Source organism: Danio rerio, chromosome 24 (genome assembly GCF_052040795.2).
Source record: "Danio rerio strain M-AB ecotype USA chromosome 24, GRCz13ab, whole genome shotgun sequence".
Taxonomy (NCBI): Eukaryota; Metazoa; Chordata; class Actinopteri; order Cypriniformes; family Danionidae; genus Danio; species Danio rerio.
In genome coordinates this window covers 40667770-40692713 of record NC_141044.1, presented here as the reverse complement: position 1 = coordinate 40692713, position 24944 = coordinate 40667770, and the positions used below count along the sequence as shown (strand labels likewise).

At 37.5% G+C, this 24944-nt stretch overlaps 1 protein-coding gene across 4 annotated transcripts in view; it reads right to left on the bottom strand.

Annotated features, from left to right (window-relative positions):
* The window catches only part of ift140 (intraflagellar transport 140 homolog (Chlamydomonas)), a 76406-nt gene extending 52615 nt beyond the window's left edge, over positions 1–23791 (bottom strand). Inside the window, exons 1-19 of one of the 4 annotated variants that reach the window (XM_087309984.1) lie at positions 23640–23791; positions 22777–22945; positions 20077–20301; positions 19876–19997; positions 18680–18822; positions 18434–18609; positions 18262–18353; positions 18060–18166; positions 16192–16331; positions 15685–15888; positions 13705–13777; positions 13488–13579; positions 13258–13385; positions 13063–13180; positions 10164–10285; positions 9920–10058; positions 7899–8030; positions 4815–4850; positions 4475–4683 (exon numbers count right to left, since the gene is read on the bottom strand). In XM_087309984.1, the coding sequence (XP_087166110.1) occupies positions 4475–4683; positions 4815–4850; positions 7899–8030; positions 9920–10058; positions 10164–10285; positions 13063–13180; positions 13258–13385; positions 13488–13579; positions 13705–13777; positions 15685–15888; positions 16192–16331; positions 18060–18166; positions 18262–18353; positions 18434–18609; positions 18680–18822; positions 19876–19997; positions 20077–20301; positions 22777–22923 (2405 nt within the window). In that variant the 5' untranslated portion in view covers positions 22924–22945; positions 23640–23791. The remainder of the gene's footprint in view (positions 1–4474; positions 4684–4814; positions 4851–7898; positions 8031–9919; positions 10059–10163; positions 10286–13062; positions 13181–13257; positions 13386–13487; positions 13580–13704; positions 13778–15684; positions 15889–16191; positions 16332–18059; positions 18167–18261; positions 18354–18433; positions 18610–18679; positions 18823–19875; positions 19998–20076; positions 20302–22776; positions 22946–23639) is intronic. The other 3 variants (XM_087309983.1, XM_087309986.1, XM_087309985.1) reach the window with 3 other exon arrangements.
* Between the last annotated feature and the right edge of the window lie 1153 nt (positions 23792–24944).

Genomic DNA, 24944 nt, shown 5'->3' with positions numbered 1-24944 from the left:
TAGTTTTAAGCACTTATCATTGTGTCCTGTTGTGGAAATAGGATAATCCTATCAGACAAGCTTTAAGGATTTTTTAAAATTGCATTTTAAATAGTCTGTACCATGTAATGTCTTGGGGACACAAACTGCACTGATTAGTAGGAATGACCCAATACAAATGTTTTGGTGATACAAACTTGAATTGAGAGAGATTTATAATACAGAGCCAACTCTTGTTCAAGCTTTAATTGTCCAACATGTTTAGGGGACATCTAATATTAAGTTTCATTATTTTGTTGCACTGCAGTAGCCTACTGCTAAAGCGCTGCAATAAAAATGATCAGAGCTGTCATCACAGCAGCGAGTTCACAGAATTTCCTCCTCTGTTGCAATTGTTTTGTTATTGGATGATTGAACACTTTTTTAAATCCCTGAATAAAACCGAAGTCCCTTTATAGTATTCTATAGCCTTTGCTTGAACCCATATAAAGAAAAGAAAATATTGTCAATTTGACAACTGGTTTAGTCTGATTTATTTTGTCTTTAGCTCTATAAGGGGTTACTAGGGTTATTGCACTGCTAGTGTATCCCATGTAGCACTGACATTATAAATATTATTTTTTATTTTTTACTTATAAATATATAAGTTGGCACCCCTACCCAGTCAGATCGCTACAATCAGTTTGCTATATTACAGGCCTAATGACTTAATAAAATATAATATTGGCCTATATATAATGGTGCTCAACATATCTGCTTAAAGTTTAATACACTGTTTAAGTATAAATGCACATTTCGAGATATTAATCAAATTTTCCCATTTTTTTATTAACATGATCACTTTCAGTATTTTTTAGAACACACCCGAGTAATAAAAAGCATTTTCAAGTCAGCAAAAATGCTGAAATTATCTTAAATAAACTGCAAATTAAACTTCACAAACGTTACAATTGTGTTACCAAAACATGGAAACAAAATAGTAAATATAGTAGTATTAGTAATAGTAACTTTAATAGTCTCTCAGTCTCTCTCGCGCACCAATACTCTGCCTTTCTCGCGTGCACTCTGCCTCTCTCCCGTGCCCTCTCTCGCACTTATTCTGTCTTTCTGCGTTCACTTGACTTTTGTCCACTCTGGCGCCTTATAGAAAACCACCAACAATGAAGAATGCATGGTCATATCATGGGTTATACGCTGTAATGACTTTGCAATCAGAAAAAAGTCATTATAAATGGAAGTCAATGGGAAAACAGCCACCAACATAACGAAAGGGTAATCAATATGCACAGTACACGAGGGTTAATTAACAAAATAATACAGATGTTGGGCGAGGCAGTGGCGCAGTAGGTAGTGCTGTCGCCTCACAGCAATAAGGTAGCTGGGTCGAGCATCGGCTCAGTTGGCGTTTCTGTGTGGAGTTTGCATGTTCTCCCTGCGTTTGTGTGGGTTTCCTCCGGGTGCTCCGCTTTCCCCCACAGTCCAAAGACATGCGGTACAGGTGAATTGGGTTGGCTAAACTGTCCGTAGTGTGTGTGTGTGTGTGTGTGTGTGTGTGTGTGTGTGTGTGTGTGTGTGTGTGTGTGTGGAGTTCCCCCAGAGATGGGTTGTGGCTGGAAGGGCATCCGCTGCGTAAAAAACTTGCTGGATAAGTTGGCGGTTCATTCCGCTGTGGCGACCCCGGATTAATAAAGGGACTAAGCAGACAAGAAAATGAATGAATAAATACAGATGTCATGATACAGATTTGGAATGATACTTGGGTGTGAATATAACACCCAAGTTACTACATTCCGGTGAACTAACCTATAAAAGGTCAAAGGTTAAAGGCCATGTAAATGAATGTGCCCCAGAGCGGCCCTACAGGCATCCGTCACCGTTCTTGAGAATTGTTAAAGATAAGCATCAATAGATCACTCAACTCCAGCTCTTTTCCTCTCCTCCGCGTTTCATCTGTTGCTAAAACGAACTAAAACAATACAGCAGGAATGTACAGTACACACACACACCGTACAGTCATGGAAATCTGTGTCTTTTACTGTAGTGCTCTCATACACACAGGCGTCTTTTGGGAAGCTGCTACACACACCTACATATAAACATCAGTAACCTTACAAGCACGCAAAGTACAATTACAATTCCCATTATAAACATGAAACGCGCACACACCCTTCCCAAAAAGCCACTTCTGTATATTTCATCCGGACAAGGAGACGACAGTGTGTGTGTGTGTGTGTATGTGTGTGTGTGTGTGTGTGTGTGTGTGTGTGTGTGTTTAGATCACTATATCCTCTTTGGAATGATGACATGGAACTGCATTTTGTCAAATCAATGACAATGCAAAATACTATGTAAATGCCCGAGGAACTCATTAGTAAATCATTGTTATGATAAGCATCTCCATTCACTGTAATAGATGGTAAATAGCAGTCATGCCATCATGCACGTCGCCCGGAGGATGTTTCACTCAGTCACAGTGATGAAGTCAAACAGACTGTGGATTACTTGCGTTTTAAAACTTAGAAAGCTGCCTAGTTAGAGAGTGTTTTAGACAGCAACATAAGGAACTTTTCAGATGATTAGAACTTCCAAGAGTTATTTTTGTGTTATTTATACATTATAAAAGATTTTTTAATTTAAAATAGAATATTTACATTTTAATTGTAAAATTTCCTTTTCTTTTCTGGGATTTCTGACATTTTGAACTTCGTTTTAATATTTTGTCATATATATATATATACATACAGGGCTTTACATTAACACCCGTCAACCCGCCAAATGCGGGTAGATTTCGGCGGTGTAAGTCGGGTAAGACAGACACTCCCACTAGCCACTTTGGCTGGTTGAAAATAATTTTCCCAGATAATAATTCTTAAAAGCAGGGTTCGACAATAAGGATGCTCCAATGTGCATGCACAGGTGATCGAGAAGCAACACGACTAACAAAAATAATTGCGTTCGCAACTTCGCGCGAGCAAAGCAGGTGATAACCGAATGAGAGGATAATCACTCGCGCTAACAGCTGAGGTGATGTGCGCGACTGTTTATAACGCATGCGCGCTCCCGTTTCCTTTTGTGTAGCAACTGTGTCTAGAAACACAACTGATGCGATCGATTCTCTTTCAAATAGACTGAACAAAAAGGGGGGAACCTGCACCTACAGTCTTGCTTTCTAGAGTTCCAGAGTGTAAGCAGCGCCAGTTGCTTTCGGTTAAACCATTCTTTGAAAAGATAATTTATGGGTCTATCATTAACCATGCATGTGTGATCATCATTTCATTATCACACAGTATGTTTTTTACCTGCTTTCTTTTGCATTAATATGGTTTAATTATCGTTTTTTACAATAACATTGCTTTAATGGGAGAACAACTCCCCATTTATGTGTAGTTAACTGGTGATCTGGGACTTTTAGCCAGGACATATGACTGTGCATATGTTTTGTTAAATAAAAAGTATAGTATTCAGCTATAATTAGCATGTTTTCACATGAAAAAATATTTTCCCAACAATAAAATTGTGGCTAGTGAAAATGGGGAGTGGCTAGTAATGTTGGAAAACTACTAGCCACAGTGGCTGGTGGTCAAAAAAGTTAATGTTAAGCCCTGTATATATATATATATATATATATATATATATATATATATATATATATATATATATATATATATATATATATATATATAGAGCAGACAATGCAAAACACAGGTCTTAATGGAGTCCAAAAAATGAGCCAACTTTTTGACATGGAGATGCACGTTAATGTTTATAATAGGTGGAACTGGCAATGTGTGTCAGCTGGCCACTTGTGAACTAATTCCAGAAAACATGTTGGTGATCACTGAAACAATGGCAAAAACACACTACATGTCGAAGATATTAGAAAAGCAGTGAGACATGGACCATGGTCCACAAAGTCCACATGAACCGGAAGCTGCAACCATTTTTTTTTCATAAAGAAACCGAGAAAAACAGAATATTAAATGAGAAAACAGTGGGCGTGGCTTGTTTGTTCTACTGCTAGCTGATTACATGTAGTAAAGTAGGCATTTCATTCAGAAAGATCGGGTTTTGGTTTTGTTAATACAACCTAACAGACTCCTCCTCCTCACCATTACTGTTTGTTTTCAAAACTGACAGCTGGAGGGGCGTGGTTAAGTATGTTAGCCACTCCCAATACCTCAGACAGACCTAATTTGAGAATTTAACTGAAAACAAACAGGAAGTGCATTTTCAGATTTCAATTTTAGATTACAAGAGCAAACCATTGTTTTTTTTTCTTAATGACATGCACAGCTGAATTGATCACCACAAAACTAGCAACACCAGCTAACAAAATCAATGCTATTTTTGATTTCATGTGACCTTTAATACTAATATGGTTTAAAAATACCCTAAAGTGACTTACATTTTCACCTGTGGTTGTATCTTAATCAATCTCGCATGATAATCTCACTGATACACCTGGTCAGGTGTGAGAGAGTGTGTGTGCTTTTACCTCTTGATGAGTTTGATGGCTTTAAAGGCTTCATCCATGTCTCCTATGGTGAGGTAGAAGCTGAAGTTCAGCATGGCGTCTCGGGTCTGCTTCTCACAGCTCTCCAGCCCAACAAAGTCTCGAAGAGCTTGTCGCACCACCATCTGAGGAGATGAAGACTGGGCCGAGCTGGAGGGGACCACAGACCCCTGATCGCCACTCTCACCCAGCTGAAACCACAGAGATACACTTCATTAAAGCTCAACGATTAATGATAAACAAGTACGGAAACACATTCAGAAAAGAAAAGAGAGATGATTCTTCTCCTACAAGGCTGCTATGTGATTGTGAATGTACTCACATAGGGGAGAACGACGCATCCCCTTCGAAATAAGAGCTTTACAGCGACAGGATGATCAGAAAACCAGAATGAGGAAAAGAAAATGATGCATGCAAGAGAAATAAGGAGAAAAATAGAAGTATGTGAAGGGGTGAGAAAGAGATGCATACAGATTCACAAGAGCTGTTCGATATTGACTACTGTTATGTATTTGTGTTTTTTGTGCTCTGTTTCTCTGTTTTTTTCTCTCTCGCTCTGTTCTCCCATATCTGCTTTCATGTATTCTCAGGTTCCGTTCATTGGTCCATTCAGCTGTCAGTCAATCCTCCCCGGTTACATCACTCTTACGTCACATCCAATAAGCAAAGACCGCCCGTGTTAAAAGCTCGCGCCAGACCACTCGCCTTCCCTTCCTTGCATTGTTCTCTTTCTCTGCTTTGCCGTTTGTTTGTATTTATCGCGTGCGTTTAAGTAATAACACGTCTAACTGTGTTTTGTTGTTGCTCGTTTCTGTGTGCACGTTATCCGTCCGTTATTCGTACATCGTTCTTAGTTTATCGTTGTTTACGAGGCTTGGACGAAGCGGACAGGTAAGAAGGTCACGTGACATACATATTGCAACACATAGAACTACTCTGCTGTTTAGTACACTAGGTTAGGGGCGAGCGCCACTCCTTGTACTTTTGTATAGATAGAGTAGATAGTTAGGACTCGGAAGATCTTTGCGTGTTAATTATACTGTTTTTCATCTAGAATCTAGTTATGCTTTATTTCATAATTAAAAATCTATACTTTGTGTTTTTGTGCAGGTCTTGACTGGTTTGGATCTATCATGGATCAATAAATATAACAGTCAATCTGCCTGTAGGTGGCAGCAAGCCACTGTCTTAAAGGGAACCTATCAGGGAACAATCACTTTTATTAAAGGTTTAAACACAGTTGTGTGTCAGCAGTGTGGGAATACAGTATAAGCAGGTTCTATGGGTAAAAAAAAGTATAAAATCTATGGTTTATAATCACACTTGATATAAACAGTCTGCAGAAACACTTTAATTGACATTCTCCCTTTGTACGTGTCATCAGAGGGGGTAAGCCCCGCCCATTACTGATGACCTCTCCCTCACTATCATAGGTCTTTAGTCTTGCTTTTGAATCTGCCACTATGCCGACACACAGGCACTCTAGGGACATCAGAGACTTATTTTACATCTTGTGAAAAGGGGCATAATAGGTCCCCTTTAATTGGTGAATCGTTGAATATTTCACTTAATTAATTTGTTCAAATAAAGATCTGCTGGTTTTTTTTTAAACCTTTATTTTACCAGAAAGAAACCTCTTGAGATTTGTAATCTCTTTTTCAAGAGTGTCCAGGAAAAACAAACAATAAACTTCATAGACAACATATCAAAATAAATCAATACAAATTACAATGAAATGAATACACCAAATAATTGTACCACCGAAACATATCCATGCTCCAAATAAAATATGATTAAGATTGTAAATTAGAGAGGAGCTGCTCTTCAGCAGTGTAAGTCTCATTTATATTTTTAATATTTCCCATGCAAAAGTTGTGATTTGTAAATAAAGCTGGTGTACGCAAACTCTACATAAACATATTTAACTTGAATATTGCCTTCATTTGTCCCCTTTAAATCATCATAGGTTTTCCAAAGATAGGTTGCGGCTGGAAGGGCATCCGCTGCGTAAAAACTAGTTGGATAAGTTGGCGGTTCATTCCGCTGTGGCGACCCCGGATTAATAAACGGACAAAGAAAATGAATAAATGAATGAAATCATCATACGTGTCATAATAATTAATAAATAAATGTAAATTTATTCTGTCTTACATTTACTTTTGGAAAGGTCTCTACACAGTTTTATAAATGAGACCACCGAACTTAATTGAACTTTAATTGACAGTAACATTTATACTAAACTGAAATTATGAAGTTTCAATTTACTAGAACTACACCAGCATTCTACACTACTCTCCTGCCTTGGGCTGCACAATATATTGGTTCAGCATCGATATCGCAATGTGTGCATTTGCAACAGTCGCATCGCAGGATCTGCAATGTTAAGTTGAGATTATAGTTGAGCAGGAGTTGTAACCATAATAGAATAAACATGTACAATTAGCATGTGTTTTTAAGGTCTGTGACAGTGTGAGAATTTCAGAAGAGATTAAAGCATAAAGGCAAAAGAAACTGTATAATTTATAACTTTAAAAAAGATTAATTAGATAGAATTATTATTATGATAAAGACTATAGTTTTATTTGACATTTGTGAATTCAATTTTCGTACCTAAATACTGTAAAGACTGCAGAGCACTGTTTATTTCATTTGTTTTATCTTTGCACAGATGTATTTATCAATGCTTGAAATGGGTATTTTCATTCATTCATTCATTTTCTTGTCGGCTTAGTCCCTTTATTAATCCGGGGTCGCCACAGCGGAATGAACCGCTAACTTATCCAGCAAGTTTTTACACAGCGGATGCCCTTCTAGCCGCAACTCATCTCTGGGAAACATCCACACACACATTCACACACACACTCATACACTACGGACAATTTAGCCTACCCAATTCAGCTGTACCGCATGTCTTTGGACTGTGGGGGAAACCGGAGCACCCAGAGGAAACCCACGCGAAAGCAGGGAGAACATGCAAACTCCACACAAAAACGCCAACTGAGCCGAGGTTGGAACCAGCGACCCAGCGACCTTCCTGCTGTGAGGCAACAGCGCTACTGCCTCGCCGAAATGGGTATTTTTTTTTTTTTAATGCAAATGATTCATTCCCCAACTGAAATTAAGGAATTCTTTCCAAACAAAGCAATCTGGATAAATTGTATTTATATCTCAATATATATTGCAGGAAAAACTAAATATCGCAATGTCATTTTTTCCAGTGCTGTACAGTCCTACTCCTGCCTGCATGAATGAATTGGAATGTTTCCACAATGTGAAATATGATGTCTTTAACTTTAAAGTTAAGCTCCTCTGACACAATCCACATTGTAAAAAGCTCCATCAAATAAAGATGAATATCTAACACCCCTCGCTCATGAAGAAACAGCTTTTTATGTGTGTTTTGTACCTTGCAGATATAATAGTAGTATGGTGTATCCAGAGCCAGCAGACCAAGCAGTGCTGCAGGTTTAGGCTGCGAGTCCTGCAGGAGGAGACCGTGTTCCTGCGTCACAAAGAACGTCACCACCATCACATCCTCCTGCCAAGAAAAACAAAAACAATTTATATATAATATTTTTATATGATTCAGGTCTGTTTTGAGAGACAAGATAATAATAATAACGAGTTTTATTAATGAGGCACTAAGATAAAACGAGATAATAAAAACAATAGACAGTGTTACAGGTTTGTGACTGGTTTGTTCTGTTTCCTGGGTTTTGCTTTCTTTTTCTAAATAAGTGATCAGTATGAGCAGGTGTGGCTAACTTGATGGCTTATTTAAGGAGCTGCAAAGACATGTTGCAAAGTCTGCTTTGGAGGATTGTTTCCATTTGACTTCATTTTGCTTACCCATCGCTTATTTACCTTTTGTTTAATTTGGAATTTGATCTTATGTTATCTGTTGTTGTCTTGGACTTCATATGTTATGTTAGACATTTCATTTACATATAGGTTACATTGGTACTCCTTTAAACTTTATTTATTTATTTTTTTTGTAACCCTGAATAAATATATTTTTTGCTTTTTCATTCTATTTGGTATGATTCTCTTCATTTGTTGTGTGCTTGAGCCGGCACGTAACAATATTATAATAAAAGATAAGAAAACACAGATCAAGTCAAAACCCTTAATCAATAACATATTCATGACAAGCATTTTTAGAGCTTGGAATATTACAACTCTTCACTGGGATCACTTAAAAATGTGTGGCGAAGAGATTTTGAATATAATTTTAATGACGATCAGTGTAAGACTATGTGCAAGAATACTCTCATTCCCCTTTCCAATAACAGAATAATTGAAAAAATTACAAGTTTATGGGGCGAGGCAGTGGTGCAGTAGGTAGTGCTGCCGCCTCACAGCAAGAAGGTCGCTGGTTCGAACCTCGGCTCAGTTGGCGTTTCTGTGTGGAGTTTGCAAGTTCTCCCTGCCTTCACGTGGGTTTCTTCCGGGTGCTCCGGTTTCCCCCACAGTCCAAAGACATGCAGTACAGGTGAATTGGATTGGCTAAATAGTCCGTAATGTATGAGTGTGTGTGTGAATGTGTGTGTGGATGTTTCCCATAGATGGGTTGTGGCTGGAAGGGCATCCGCTGTGAATGAATGAATGAATATAAGTTTCTGCATAGGATGTATCTGACCCCAGTTCGTTTGAGCAAAATGTACCCTAATGTATCATCCAAGTGTCACAGATGTAAAACCTATTCAGGATCAATCATGCACGTTTTTTGGGAATGCAAAAAGCTAAGTTTTTCAGGAAAGCAGTACAGGACTTTACAGCCAAAGGTTTGCAAGTTCCATTGGACAACACACCAACACTATACCTCTTTGGTACAGAACTGAACAAGACACTTGATCCTACTTCTATAAAGAGACTCGGCATCATCTCCTATCAAGCAAAATAATGCATTTTGCTGAACTGGAACCAACAAAGACCTCCAACATTTGAACTGTTCGTAAAACTCCTGAATGAAACAATGCTCTTGGAACAACATACTTAAAATACAATACTTAAAATAATGCTTAAAATACAAAGGGGATTCCTTTCAAAAAATATTGATGCCTCTAATGATCCTCTGACTCTATGAACACATCTGATGTATTTTCATAATATGTGTGACCTTAATCACAGCATAACTTTGTGTATTAGTATTTTTGCATTTTGTTTGTATGTTTACTTATTTCTTTATTATTATTTTTTATTTATTTAAGTATTGATTGTTTTTCTCTTTGCCTTTGCTGCTATACTTGTCTACCGATACACTTACCTTTGCCCTTTTTTTGTTTATGTTTGTATGTTCATTAAAACCAATAAACAAATATATATATATACAGGGGGGCTAATAAGTCAGCAGGGCTCATAATTCTGACTTCAACTGCATACACAGTAAAGAAATAAAGCTGCAGGTCATATAATGTAGTACTTTACCTTCTCTGTTTGTCTTTGCCTGCTGCCGTGGAGGTCAGAGTTCACAGACACGGTTTCACACACAAACAGACGAGGCTCGTTCTCATCCCAGAACTGAGAAACAGGGCATCGAGCGGCCAGCTCCTCTTCACAACGACTTCTGCAAATCAAAAAACATTTTCCACAGTCAAATTTAGCTTGTCTAATGGTGTATCTGTGTTTTTTCTGTTATTGTAAGTAACAAACACAAGTCATCTGGCTGTACCTCTGACTGTCCTCAGACTGTTCAGGGCTGCTCTGTGGCCTCCCCGTGAAGAAGTCAAAGTAAGACAATGTGTCCAGCTCGATGTCATAGAAATACACCCTGTTATCTGGCCGTCCGTTTATCTAAAATGCACAAAATGGTCATCATTTCGCCCAAATGTCACACTTGACTGTACAATGATAATACCGTATTTTCCGCACTATAAGGCGCACCTAAAAGCCTTAAATTTTGTTATAAAACGGCCATGCGCCTAATAATCCGGTGCGCTTTATGTGTGCACGGAGTTCAAAAATCTGTCTAATCTGGACAGTTAGAAGACCAACTTGAATGAATTCGGAGCTTGCTGTCATTCCGGGAGGACTAACAAAAGAACTTCAACCGCTGGATATTGGTGTAGACGGCGTTTAAAGTGAAGTTGCGAGCTGCGTGGGAGCAATGGATGACAGACGGCGAACACACTTTTACTAAGACTGGTAAGCATGCCGGGCGAGTTACGCCACCATATGTGAATGGATTGTGGATGCCTGGGCTTGGATGTCTGCTTTAACTGTTGTCCGAGCTTTCGCAAAAGCCGGAACAGCCACCCGGCAATGAGACTGACTCCGACAATGATGAGAGAGAACCCGGCGTGTTTGATGACGAAACTGCCCAGCTGTTCAATTCAGACACAGAAGATGAGGACTTTGATGGATTTTTGGGAGAAGACTGATTGAAAAAAATAATAATGTGAGTGTATTGTTAAATAGTACAATAAAGTTCAACTAAACTATGTTAACTGTTTTGCTTCCATTACCTTTTTTGCAGACAGTGTATTTTAGCGTGCGCCTTATAATACAGTGCGCCTTATGTATGGGTCAAGTACAGAAATAGACCCCGTAATTGAGACTGCGTCTTATAATCCGGTGCGCTTTATAGTGCGGAAAATACGGTAGATTTATTTTATTTGCTATTTTATTTCCACAATTTGTCATAAAAACACTTTTATAAATCTATATTATATATAAATTGGGAGGCACGGTGGCTTAGCACTGTCACCTCAGTGCATGGGTTTCCTTCGGGTGCTCCGGTTTCCACCACAGTTCAAACACATGCGCTATAGGTGAATTGAATAAACCAAACTGGCCAAAGTGTATGTGTGTGTGTGTGTGTGAATGTGTGAGTGTATGAGCGTTTCCCAGTACTGGGTTGTGGCTGGAAGTGAATCTGCTGTGTAAAACATTTGCTGTAATAGTTGGCGGTTCATTCCGCAGTGGTAACCCCTGACAAATAATGAACTCAGCCGAAGGAAAATGAATTAATTACATACAAATTAAAGCATATTTGAGACAAATTGTGGAAATATAAGTGCAAATAAAAGAAATCTATTATTATTGTACCATCAAATGTGATTATCATAATCACAATGTAAGCAATACTGACAATGAGCAATACTGACAATGTTTCTTATGTGTACATTTTAAGAGGAATTCATTAAAATAATGGTGAAAAACACTATCATTTCTATTTTTTATATTTCTATTTTCCATTTCTTTTTCCTGAATACTGTTACTTTTTCCTGAATACTGTTACTGGAACAAGGTAATGCTAACTTTTGTGTCAATTTTATTTTTAGTCAGCACAGCAGCTTATTTTATATCAAATCTGAATTATATTGAATATTGTGACTTACATCATTGCTTATCTTTGCATTTTTTCTCAGTAATGCTATTTTAAAAGTCACAACCTACTTTTAAAACAACAAAGTGTACATTTACTGCATTTACTACTATTTTTTTTAATGCCTTTTAATAGTGGTGTAACGGATCACCAATCACAAGGTTCGGATCACACTATGGTTTTTGAGGCACGGATCGGACAATTTTTCAGATCAGCAAAAAAGGAAGGAGACAGATATCAATTGCTTTTCATTTATACAAAAATACTACTGCAAAAACCATTGGTTTACAAACCACCTAGAACCTGTAATTTTTTTTATAAAAAATAAACATCAAGAAAGAACCAGCTGAAAAAAAGGAACATTTTCAATATAAAAAATAATCTTTGCAGCTGTTGCTGATAATTCTAAATATAGAAATCTAAAATATTATACTACATATCATATTTATTTTAAATTATTGATTCAACAATTCACACACAAAACTTCGTGTTTAATTATAGGTGGATCATTTTTGAGAACCTATTCAGTGACATCATTTTGGAGGTTGTTTGATGCCACCCATTGGTTCCATTAAACAGTGATTTTAATCTTTACCATAAACATCAACTGAGCTAGCTGAACTATAAACTGTTCTCCCAGTACTTCTGTGTAATTTTATTGTTTGTAACGAACAGAAAACTGAATCTCTCTCGATCAAATGCAGATTTGAATGTAGCGCTTTGAAGGATTAATAAACATGCAAATCATTATCATTCATTTTGCGCGAGTTAAAAATGAGATCATGGTCTTTTAATGTTTAATTGTGCAGCTTTACACTGAATGCATTACAGCAGGCTAAACAAACAGTGACAGAAAACATCTTAAATTAATAACCTAAAAAAAAAGCCTTTCGGTAGATCCCACAACTTCTTCCTCTTTCATTATGTTTTACAGGGAAGCCAAAATTCTTTCATACACATAATTTCAATGACTGCAATTGTTAATAATGTTGAATTTACCTACAAGTTAAAAAAAAGTAAGTTATCCATGGGTTACATAGGTTCTTTGGGTTGTGATCCATCAGACCCCTACCTTTTAATAATATTTTTCAATTTATATTAATCCCAAACACAAAATTTACACATTTTATTATTTAGTTTATTCATAATTTAGACTAACATGACCATTTAATTTGACCTGCTTCATTTCAGAAGTTTTGTTTTAAATAACGAGAGTGAAAAACTGCATGATTTTTTTTTGCACCTGTGTAATGAGGACACTAATCTGGCTTCCGCTGGCGTTGCATTTGACTGATCTCAGAGCACCCAGGTCAGAAATGAGCTCTGAGAGGTTCTTTGTGACACCCAGGGGTTTGGCCTCCCTATGCACACAAACAAACACATTACACACATATTGATTTACACATGTTTGTGTTGAACAGTGTGAGTGTGTGTTTACCTGCGAGTGAGGTCAAAGACCCTGATGTGACAGGTATCTGTTCCCACAGCCAGGTAAGATCCACAGACACTCAGTAGAGTCGGGTTTCCTTCCGCTTCAGAAAACACCAACAACTGCTTCACGGTGCCCTACACATTCACACACACACAAACAGTCACTGTGTGATTTCCATAAGAGTCTGGATGTGTTTCTACAGATTTATAGTACAGTGTCTCTATGTGTGTGTATACCTGTGGTGTGCGGATCTGGACACGGTTTGGTTCTATAGTATAAATGTTTTCTTCATGCAGCGCAAGAGCAGGAGACTCACACTGGAATGAGCCTGATAATAAAAACAACAGAATCCTCATTAAACAAATCAAATACAAACAGACTGAGATGTAGGTTGGTTCAGATTTAGTGTGGTCCTGTTGTTTCATTATTTAGTTTTTTTGGAGATTATGGTACCTGTGCTGTGTAACGTTTGTCCTGAAGGCTCATAAACGGTGATCATTTTCCCATTCCACACCGCTACCATATTCTATCCAAACAGAACAAATGATGTAGAAAAAAATTAAACCATATTCTTTAAGCAAAGCAAGAACATTCTAAAATTATATCGCAAAAAATACAAATGAAATTAATGAAAAGATTAATAAATAGATTGATATATTTTTAGATTTTGTGTGCATCTATATATCTTTTATGATATATATTTACAAATATAGACATTTATACATGCATATATAGCTTATTATTCTCAGTTTTTAAATTAACTGAGAATAAAACGCTATTTACAAATGCATTATTAAATTAACTGAGAATAAAACGCTATTTACACATGCATTATTAAATTAACTGAGAATAATACGCTATATATACAGTTGAAGCCAAAATTATTAGCCCTCTTTTGAATTTTTTTTTCTTTATTTAAATATTTCCAAAATGATGTTTAACAGAGCAGGGAAATTTTCACAGTCTGATATTATTTTTTTCTGGAAAAATTCCTATTTGTTTTAATTAGGCAAAAATGAAATTAGTTTTATATTTTTTAAAAGCCATTATGAGCCCCTTTAAGCAATATTTTTCCCGATAGTCTACAGAACAAACCATCTTTATAAAATAGTTTGCCTAATTACCCTAACCTGCGTAGTTACCTTAATTAACCTAGTTAAGCTTTTAAATGTCACTTTAAGCTGTATAGAAGTGTCTTGAAGAATATCTAGTCAAATATTATTTACTGTCATCATGACAAAGATAAAATAAATCAGTTATTAGAAATGAGTTATTAAAACTATTATGTTTAGAAATGTGTTGAAAAAATCTGCTCTCTGTTAAACAGAAATAGGGGGGGAAACAGGGTTGCTAATAATTCAAGCGTGCTAAAAATTCTGACTCTAACTGTGCATGCATTATCAAAGTAACTTAGAATAATAAGCTATATATACATGCATTATAAAAATAATTCCGAATAATAAGCTATATTTACTTGCATTATTAAATTAACTGAGAATAATAAGCTATATATATATATATAGCTTATTATTCTCAGTTAATTTTATATATATATATATATATATATATATATATATATATATATATATATATATATATATATATATATATATATATATATATATATATGCAGTATTAAATTAACTGAGAAAAATAACATATATACAGTTGAAATCGGAATCATTAGCCCCCAATTTTTGCTTAACGGAGGGAAGATTATTTCAACACATTTCTAAACATAATAGTTTTAATAACTTATTTCGAACAACTGATTTATTTTATCTTTGTCATAATAACAGTAAATAATATTTGACTAGATATTTTTCAAGATACTTCTATACAGCTTAAAGTGACATTTAAAGGCTTAACTAGGTTAATCAGGTTAACTAGGCAGGTTAGGGTAATTAGGCAAGTTATTGTATAATGATGGTTTGTTCTGTAACTATCAAAAAAATAATAAAGCTTAAAGGGGCTAATAATTTTGTCCCTAAAATGGTGTTTAAGAATTAAAAACTGCTTTTATTCTAGCCGGAATAAGACTTTCTCCAGAAGAAAAAATATTATCAGACACACTGTGAAAATTTCCTTGCTCTATTTAACATCATTTGGAAAATATTTAAAAAAGAAGAAAAAAATTCGAAGGGGCTAATAATTCTGACTTCAACTGTATACATGCATTATTAAATTAACTGAGAATAATAAGCTATAAATACACACACACGCATAAATGTCTATATCTGTATATCTACATTTAAAAAATGATGAAATATCTCTACTTTTATCATATCATATGGTCAACAATAATGCTGCTCTATGTTTCTGCTAAAATCAGTACAGTATATCTACAGGAGCTAAAAAAACAACAAATAAAACAAATTTTAAAAAATGTCATAAATAATGCTTTGTAACTGCGTCACATGAAGCGTGTCTTGCCTTGGTGAGCTGCACGGCTCTGATGTGTGTGTCTGTGTTGAAGGTGATGTGTGTGTTGCTGGTGAAGTTGGCCAGGCTGAGTTGAGTTGGTGTGAGCTGCACTGCTGCCATCTGCTGGCTGTAATGAGAACACATCACATGCTCCGACAGGATCACCACACTACTGCTGCTACACACGGCCAACAGATGAGCGCTGGAACCCCACTGCAAAATTTCAACAAACTGAGTGACAAATCAACATAATAATCTGCCTAAACTGATAGTATGACATGCTTAAAGCTAGAAATATTCCTTCCTAAACAAATCCTGATTTTTACGGTGGCTGAGAGAGCTCAAACATGCTGCAAATTAAGATAAATGTGCAAGCAAATTCTCACAACACATGCAAATACAGAAGCGCACTGCAAACTGATGTAGATGTTTTCTCAATTTTTACAGTTTTTCCGCACATTTTTTCTGAACCTGCAGTGTGTTTGGGCTCTCTCAGCCACCATAGATTCTTCTCACCTGTAGCTGTGAGATGTTTCCTTCCACTTCTGCTGGTGTCTGGAGTTTCCACTGAGTTTTGGAGTCTCCTTTCTGATCGCTCACCGTCAGCATGTGCCACAGAGCAACTCGACCCCTGCTGGTGCCTGCTGCAAGAACTTCTGCAAATAAAAACCCAAAAACATCTCAATGAGTTCTGAACTAAAACACACATATATTTTACAGTTCTCACTCACCGAGCTCCAAATGTATGTCTGAGAATGGTTGGTTAATTCTAACCGTACGTTCACACCGAAAGCGGCGACAGCGTCAAAGTAGCCGGAAGTCATTCATTTTCAATGAGAGCCGGCGGCGATAGGCGGCGAGGAGCAGTGTGGCGCGTCTTCGCCAGCGTCGAGGAGAGTTGAAATGAAGTCAACTTTATGGTAATGAGCTATGACGCGGTTCGGCGGCAAGCAATCAGAATGAAGACGTCCATCGCTTGATAGCAGTTCAGAGAACACAGACCTGTGAACTTTGGTCGCCGGATTTCCAATTATTTCTAATTTTTTCCTACAGGAACATGCATTAAATAAGTTACTGGCGACTTACTGATGTTCATTAATGTTATATAAATTTATCTTAAAAAAGCGGGAATCTCACGCAATGTGACAGTACTGCTGCTTCAGGATGTTTCAGACATATGGACACATATTGGATAAATAGAGCAAAGCCACACCACACGCAACTTGATCTTCCATTGTTGTATGAATTTGATAAGAAGTGCGCAACATTGTCACGCTAGAAACATGTTTTATGCAGGACTGTCTTCTTTAAATACGAGATCAATGTAGCGAGTTTTGACGCTCTCGCCGCAGGAGCTGAAGGCAGAGAGCGTTGTCGCCAGGGCGGCCAGAGCGACCTTGGACGCTCTCGCCGCTTTCGGTGTGAACGTACGGTAACAATACAAGAAGTCCTGAGAGGATTTAGCACAATTTGCAGAGACGGTGTTGTAACTATATACTGCACAGGTGACATCAAAATTATTACATCGTATTTACTTCTATTTTATTTCCCCCTTTTTTAAATATTTCCTAAGCTTAGACATTTTTACCAGATTACAAATAAAAAATTTTCTTCTGAGGAAAGTCTCATTTTTTTTGGCTAGAATGAAAGACTTTTTTTTTTAATAGTTTTAAACCATTTTAAAGGGTCACTGTCACACTGTTAGGACACATATATTTCACAAAAGTGAAAATGTGTTGTTTTTGCGTTACTTCGAGCAAATTCGTTTAAAATGAATTTTTGAAGCTGCGTCACGCCAATTAGGTCCTTACGTGTACTCCAGTGTACAGAGTGGATGTCTGTACCTGCGAGTGCATCGTGACGTCTCTGAGTGTGCAGCATTAATTCATGAGAAAAACTTGGTTCAAACCAATCAGCGCGCTCTATTGTGAAGAGGTGCAACTTCATTAATATGCATGACAGCTTCGAAGACCTGTTTACCTGTTACGCCTGTTTCACACCGCAAGCGTCAGCGGCGCGTGAGCAGAGCAGAAGCAGCACGCAGGTGTTTGCCTTTTACAACAGCTGCGTCTGCAGCGCGCAGCTCTTCGGCAGCTGCTGCTGAGATCAACCTATCTCTGTCTATTCTATCTAGTTACATATGTCTCTCTATAAACAAATACACAAAGCCGATTAAAACTTTCTTGCTATGCTTGAGCTGCACCGCACACAGCGAGCTCACATAATCCAGCATGCGTGCCGAACAACACTACCCACAATACACTTCGCTATGGACTACAACTCCCCTAAATATTCTATTTCCTTTGGAGGATGCAGCCTCTGAAGTGAGACCCAGCTATAAAGAGTAGTTTAAAATTGTGTGTAAATTGGTGTGCAAGTCTTACGTTTAGAAGTGCAAAAAGAAACACAGTTGAGCCGTTCTCCTTTCTCAAAGCCCAGAGATTCATCCAGTGATAGAGCGTAATGATCATCCAGCTCCACATGCCACAACCTACAGACACACACCAGCATCAGAATATTATATTATATACTATTAACACAAACTACTATTATAATTATTTTTATAATTATTATTAACTAGTAGACCTGATGTGGAGTTCTCCTGATGCTGTGATAAGCAAACCGCCTTCTGTCCACACAACGTCTGCATTCGGCCCTCCTCTGCCACTCAGCTTCACCTGCACACACATATTTAGAAATCTAACTGGCTGCTTTCATAAACCGCTGACATGCAAGATGTTTTCTGATTGGCTTTTACCTTGCTGATCTCCTGAGCGAAGCCTTCTGGTCCGAGACTGAACTGTGAAAGCTGCAGTGAGTCTGTAACTACAGCGAGAGCAGATCTTCTCTTGGAGTACCACATCTTATGTACGGCACTCTCAACTGACAGCAAAGGCACACTCTTCACCTGCTCATCCACACTGTACACACTCCCTAAAACACACACATGCACAGTGTGAACAAACCCTGAGCTACTGAAGGTCGTCAGTAAACCGTCTCTCACCATCTGCTGTGCTGATGTAAAAAGCAAGTCCTTCCTGAGATCCCAGAGCAAACGCTGCTCCTTTACTGCTCTTCTTCCAGTTAAACATGTCCAGAGCATTTTCATCCCCGCTAACAGCAGCACGGGCCAGCATCGCTACATCCCTGCAGACATATGAAACACACAGGAGGAGGCTTAGGACAGATTTCCTAATAAAGCAGCTAAGAAAAAGAAGTGCGCATAAAGTTTAGGAAATCTTGTAGCACAGTTTCAACATTCGCCAATCCAAATTTATTCGATTAAATTAATGAAATATTACAGCAGTTCAAAATAAATGTTTTTTTAAGTTAATATATTTTCAAATGTAAAGTATTTGTGTGATGCAATGCTGATTTTTTAACTTCAGTTTCAGTATCACATGATTTTAAAATGAATACTTCTTACTAAAAGATTATATTTAAGTGTGAAATGAATTAGTATGTTAGTCAAGACTTTAGAGCTTAATTTATTAATTTTCTTTGGGTTTATTCCCTTTATTTATCAGGGGCTGCCACAGTGAAATGAACCGCCAACTTATCCAGCATATGTTTTCCACAGCGGATACCTTTCTAGCAGCAACCCAGCACTGGAAAACACCCATACACTCACATTCATACACATACTTTAAGGACAATTTAGTTTACCCAAATCACCTATAGCGCATGGGTTTGGACTGTTGACTGTGCACCCGGAGGAAACCCACACCAACACTGGGAGAACACGCAAACTACACAACTGAAATGTCAACTGACCCAGCTGGGACTCAAACTAGTGACAATCTTGCTGTGAGGGAACAGTACTAACCACTGAGCCACTCAACTTTAAATGTGTTGTATTATAATAAAGCACAATAATAAATATTGTTTCTCAACCACATTCCTGGAAAGCCACCAACACTGCATGTTTTGGAAGTCTCCTTTATCTGTCACACCCATTACAGGTCTTCCAGTCTCAGCTAATGAACTGATGATCTGAATTAGAGGTGTTTGGTTACATGGATGGAAAATGTGCAGAGCTGGTGGTCCTCCAGGAACGTGGTTGAGAAACACAGGTGTCCTTCCAAAAAAAAAAAAAAATACAGCAGCATGTAGATTCTTAAAACATCTTCTTAAAACATTTACTAACAAAACTGCTCAGGAACCATCATGGCATTGATGCGACAGATAAATGAGACTCACTCAGCAGGTGGTGGAGGTCTGAAGATGCAGCAGGTCAGCGGTCTACTGTAGTCATGTTTAATCAGAGGAGATCCCTGCAGTTTCCCTCGAGCGTCCACCTTCCACACCGCCATCACACCAGCCTGCAGAACACACACATCCACACTCAGCACATGACAACTGCAAACACAATCATATAATGTGATCTGGAGAAACAGCGACCTGATCTCCGGTGACCAGTCTGCTGCCGTTACTGCTCCACTCCAGCACTGTGATGCAGGCGGTGTGTGTGTTGTTGGGCAGGGGTGTGTGTTCACCAGACGGGTGTGAGAGGAGGATGGTCTCACCCGTCTCCCACCCCACCGCCAGCAGGGGTTTATTTGGGTGCCACTGCAGAAGCGAGGGGCTGAATCCCCGTTCTACATGACACAGCTCGACATGTTCACCCTAAAACAACACATAAATAAACATTAGAGAGAACAGTAAAACCTTTAATAAAGAACATGATCTGTATAATAAAAACACTGACATTTTAAAGCAGGTTGCTGTGCAATATTAGTGGAAACTTTGATACATTGTTATTAGGATTCCCTGATGGCATTATGTATTACAATTACTTTCAATTAATTTAATGCATTTTTGTAGAATAAAATTATTTTTATCGTTTCATTATTATTATTATTTATAAAAATAAGAAAAAATCTGTCATCATTTACTCATCCTCCACTCGTTCCAAACCTGTCTGAGTTTCTTTCTTCTGTTGATTATATAGTGAAGAATGACTGGTATAAAGCAGACTTCCATGGTAAATTTAGTTCCTACCATGGATGTCAGTGGATGCTTTTTACAACATTCTTGAGAATATCTTATTTTGTGTTCAATAGAATTTTTAAAAATCTCATTTAAAGTGGAAAAAAACTAACGACAATCAAATAAAAAAAAATACAACTTAAGAAAGAGTAAATGAAAAATTTGGGGTAAACTATCCCTTTAATAGGCGACGCAGTGGCGCAGTGGGTGGCACGTTCGCATCACAGCAAGAAGGTCGCTGGGTCGATTCTCGGCTCAGTTGGCGTTTCTGTGTGGAGTTTGCATGTTCTCCCTGCGTTCGCGTGGGTTTCCTCCGGGTGCTCCGGTTTCCCCCACAGTCCAAAGACATGCGGTACAGGTGAATTGGGTAGGCTAAATTGTCTGTAGTGTATGAGTGTGTGTGTGGATGTTTCCCAGAGATGGGTTGCGGCTGGAAGGGCATCCGCTGCGTAAAAACTTGCTGGATAAGTTGCCGGTTCATTCCGCTGTGGCGACCCCAGATTAATAAAGGAACTAAGCCGACAAGAAAATAAATGAATATCCCTTTAATATTTTTTTCTTACTCCAAACATTTTAACGATAGAGTAAACATTTCCACAAACACTGAAGCAGCACAACTATACTGAAGGATTATGTGAGACTGATAACTTTAGTAATTATGTTGAAAATTACATTTTAAAATGAACACAAACAGGAATCAGTTGTTTAAATTGTAATATATCATAAAGTTGTTGCTTTCTAAAAGTCACCAAGAAACAGAAGTTAAGATTGTTTCTTTATTCCCATATCGTGACATAGATTCAATTAAAACGGCCCTGAAATTAGAAAAAAATTTAAGGCGGTGCATGATTTTGTCCTTTAGGAATTGATTTGAATATTGGAAGATGGGTGTTGCTACCAAATTGAAGAAAGATCGGCGAAGACGGACGAAAGCAGGACAGAAACGAGACCTGATAGCTTCTCCTGAAAGATATTACATGTGACCAGAAATGAAGAAGAGTAATTTCGAGGGTACAGGGAAGTTTATGGTCTTCAACAAAAGACTATTAGAAGAAATTAATTTTTACAAAGTAATGAAGTGAACACACACACATCATTTTTAACAAGCACTACTACACTACCTGACAAAAGTCTTGTCGTCTATCCAAGTTTTAAGGATGACAAATAACTTGACTTCTAGTTGATCAATTGATATCAGAAGAGGCTTATGTGAAAGGCAAAGGCCTCTAGATTACGCTTATTTGACCAAAATAAAATATGATCATGCCTTGATTTTTAATTATTTAATAAGGACAGTAAGGTCTTACCTTGCTTAGACAAAAGTCTTGTCACTAAACAGAAATAATGTCCAGTATAGAATATAAAGTCCTGCTGCAGTGGAAGAAGAATGAATATTGTGTCTGACTCCATCATGAGCTTGGAGGACTGCATCCATACATCTCTGACATGACTCAAATCACTGATTAATAAAGTCATATTGGAATGGGAAAGAAAGATTTCTTGCAAGGACTCCCAGAGTTCATCAAGATTATTTGGATTCATCTTCAATGCCTCCTCCTTCATTTTACCCCAAACATGCTCAATAATGTTCACTCTGGAGACTGGGCTGGCCAATCCTGGAGCAGCTTGACCTACTTTAAGGAACTTTGATGTTGAGGCTGAAGTATGAGAAGGAGCGCTATACTGCTGTAGAATTTGCCCTCTTCTTCGGTTTTTAATGTAATGGGCAGCACACATGTCTTGATACCTCAGGCTGTTGATGTTGCCATCTGCAGATCTCTCGCACGGCCCCATACTGAATGTAACCCCAAACCATGATTTTTCTTTCACCAAACTTGACTGATTTCTATAAGAATCTTGGGTCCATGAGTGTTTTAATAAGTCTTCTGCAGATGATTCAGCAAAAAAATGATCTTCTGCCACTTTTCCAAACGATCAACTAGAAGTCAAGATATTATTTGTTGCTCTTATGTCAGGTAGTGTATATAATATAAAAATAACAAGAGCAACTTTTAATTTCATGAAAACTTTAAATATTTGTCTAAAACCTACAAATTTTCACTGTCAATGTATACACACCTCCCAATATATATTACAGTGATCATGTCTTACCTGCTGCAGGTAAAGATCCACACAGCCCCCAGTAGAGGGGTTCACAGAGCCCACGGCCAGCACACACACACTGGAATGCCATGAGATGAGGACCGGCACTCCACTGCTGTCAGGAGCCTCCGCTCGGTGATCAAAATACACAGCCATGAGCTACAAATCTACAACAAAGCTGTATCAGTGTCATAAAACACATTATATAACAGTCATTTAACGTGCATTATAGTGAATAACATACAGACCTAGCAGCTATATTGTAAAAAAAAAAAAAAAAATATATATATATATATATATATATATATATATATATATATATATATATATATATATCAAACTCTTGATAGTTTTGTTTGGTTAACAAAAGGTTTGAGGTGGTGCAGTCACAAAATATATTTTAATATTAATATATATTTACTCAACTATATATATTTAAGATGATAGTTTGATACTATTTGTTTACCATGTGATTATACATTGGAATTTAAATGAACGTGTAATTTAACATAAACAATGTATTACTTACACGTTAGTATTAAAAACAACAACGTACTGACATGTTATTAAGACCAAAATCATGGTATTTCCATGGTATACAAGTATATAAGTCGTGACTCCTTAAAGTTAACGGTTCGCCTCTCAGATAAAGTTGTAGATAAGACGTATCTCTGAATCTGAGAAAACCAGTTCAATAGACTAACGTTCAAACATTAAACTTTTTCAGTGTCGGTAGCGAAATGTAGAAGTACAATGGTTCGTATCTGTTTACAAGATGTTAGTTGTGCTGCTAGCTGTGTTAGCTAATCCATACCGAGGCCTGCCGCTTTAAAACGTTTTAAATAGCGACTGTTTGAATGATTTAACGTTACCTGCGACCTCTTCTCCTCGGGACTCCTGTTATATCCCAGTGTTTTTCGAGCAGCATATGTCTGAATTTGACAATTATAAAAGATATTAGCCCTTCGGTTTTACGACGCGCCTCTAGCTGTGAAGCGTCTTTTACGGTTGCCCAGACAACGATAAGGAGAGGAGAAGAGGAGGGCGGGGTATAACGGGACGCGGACGCTGCGTCTCGACCAATGAGGTGCAGCGAGTGGAATAACTAATGAGTTGGGTTTTGTAATGCAATAACAAACAGCTAATAGAACTTACCACCATACTTCTACAGTTGACTGATTACATATAGAATCACATACTTTATGTTTTCAAAAATGCTGTCAAAGATGCAAATGAAGCACTATTTAATTAAACATGCGCTAATTTGCATATTCTTCTAGCACAAAAACATTACAAACATTAGATTTCCCAATTATTGTTTTACTTCCATATAGTTTGATATACTGACTCAAATCTTTTTGCACATAGGATTTTGGGAATATTTCTATTACTGTAAATTCAGAAGACACAAGAATACTGCCAGTAAACAGTATGTTTCTTGAACAATGTATTTAATGAGGCAAATTAAATACCAACACATGCCTATGTAAAAACCTTCAAACTACAGACATGATTAGAACTGTGAAGAACTCTTTAAGTAGAAATGTGTGTTTTTTTAAGAAAACAGCGTGTAAATACATGCAGTTGAAATCTGCAGACACAAATTGATAGTGCAATGAAATAAAAACTGTAACTTTATTTGTTGTGTTATTCCATTAGACTGAAGAAAAAACACTTCATGAAAAGCCAAAACTCTCAAAACTGACATGTGCATGAAAATAAATGTAGTAGTTTTTTTTGCATGCACTTACTTCCCTTAACATATAGTAAACCTTAATCCACTTTATTAGGTACAAGAACTAAAACCAAGTACAAGTACTAGAACCGGGTTGGACCTGCTTTTGCTTTCAGAACTGCCTTAATCCACAAGGTACTGATTTAGCAAGGTACTGGAAATATTTCTTAGAGATTTTAGTCCATATTAACATGATAGCATGACGCAGTTGCTGCAGATTTGTAGGCTGCACATCCATGATGTGAATCTCCCGCTCCACCACATCCCAAAGGTGCTCTACCGGATTGAGAGCTGGTGACTGTGGAGGTCATTTGAGTACAGTGAACTCATTGTCATGTTCAAGAAACCAGTCTGAGGTGATTCACGCTTTATGACATGGCGTGTTATCCTGCTGGAAGTAGCCATCAGAAAATGGGCACACTGTGGTCATAAAGAGATAGAC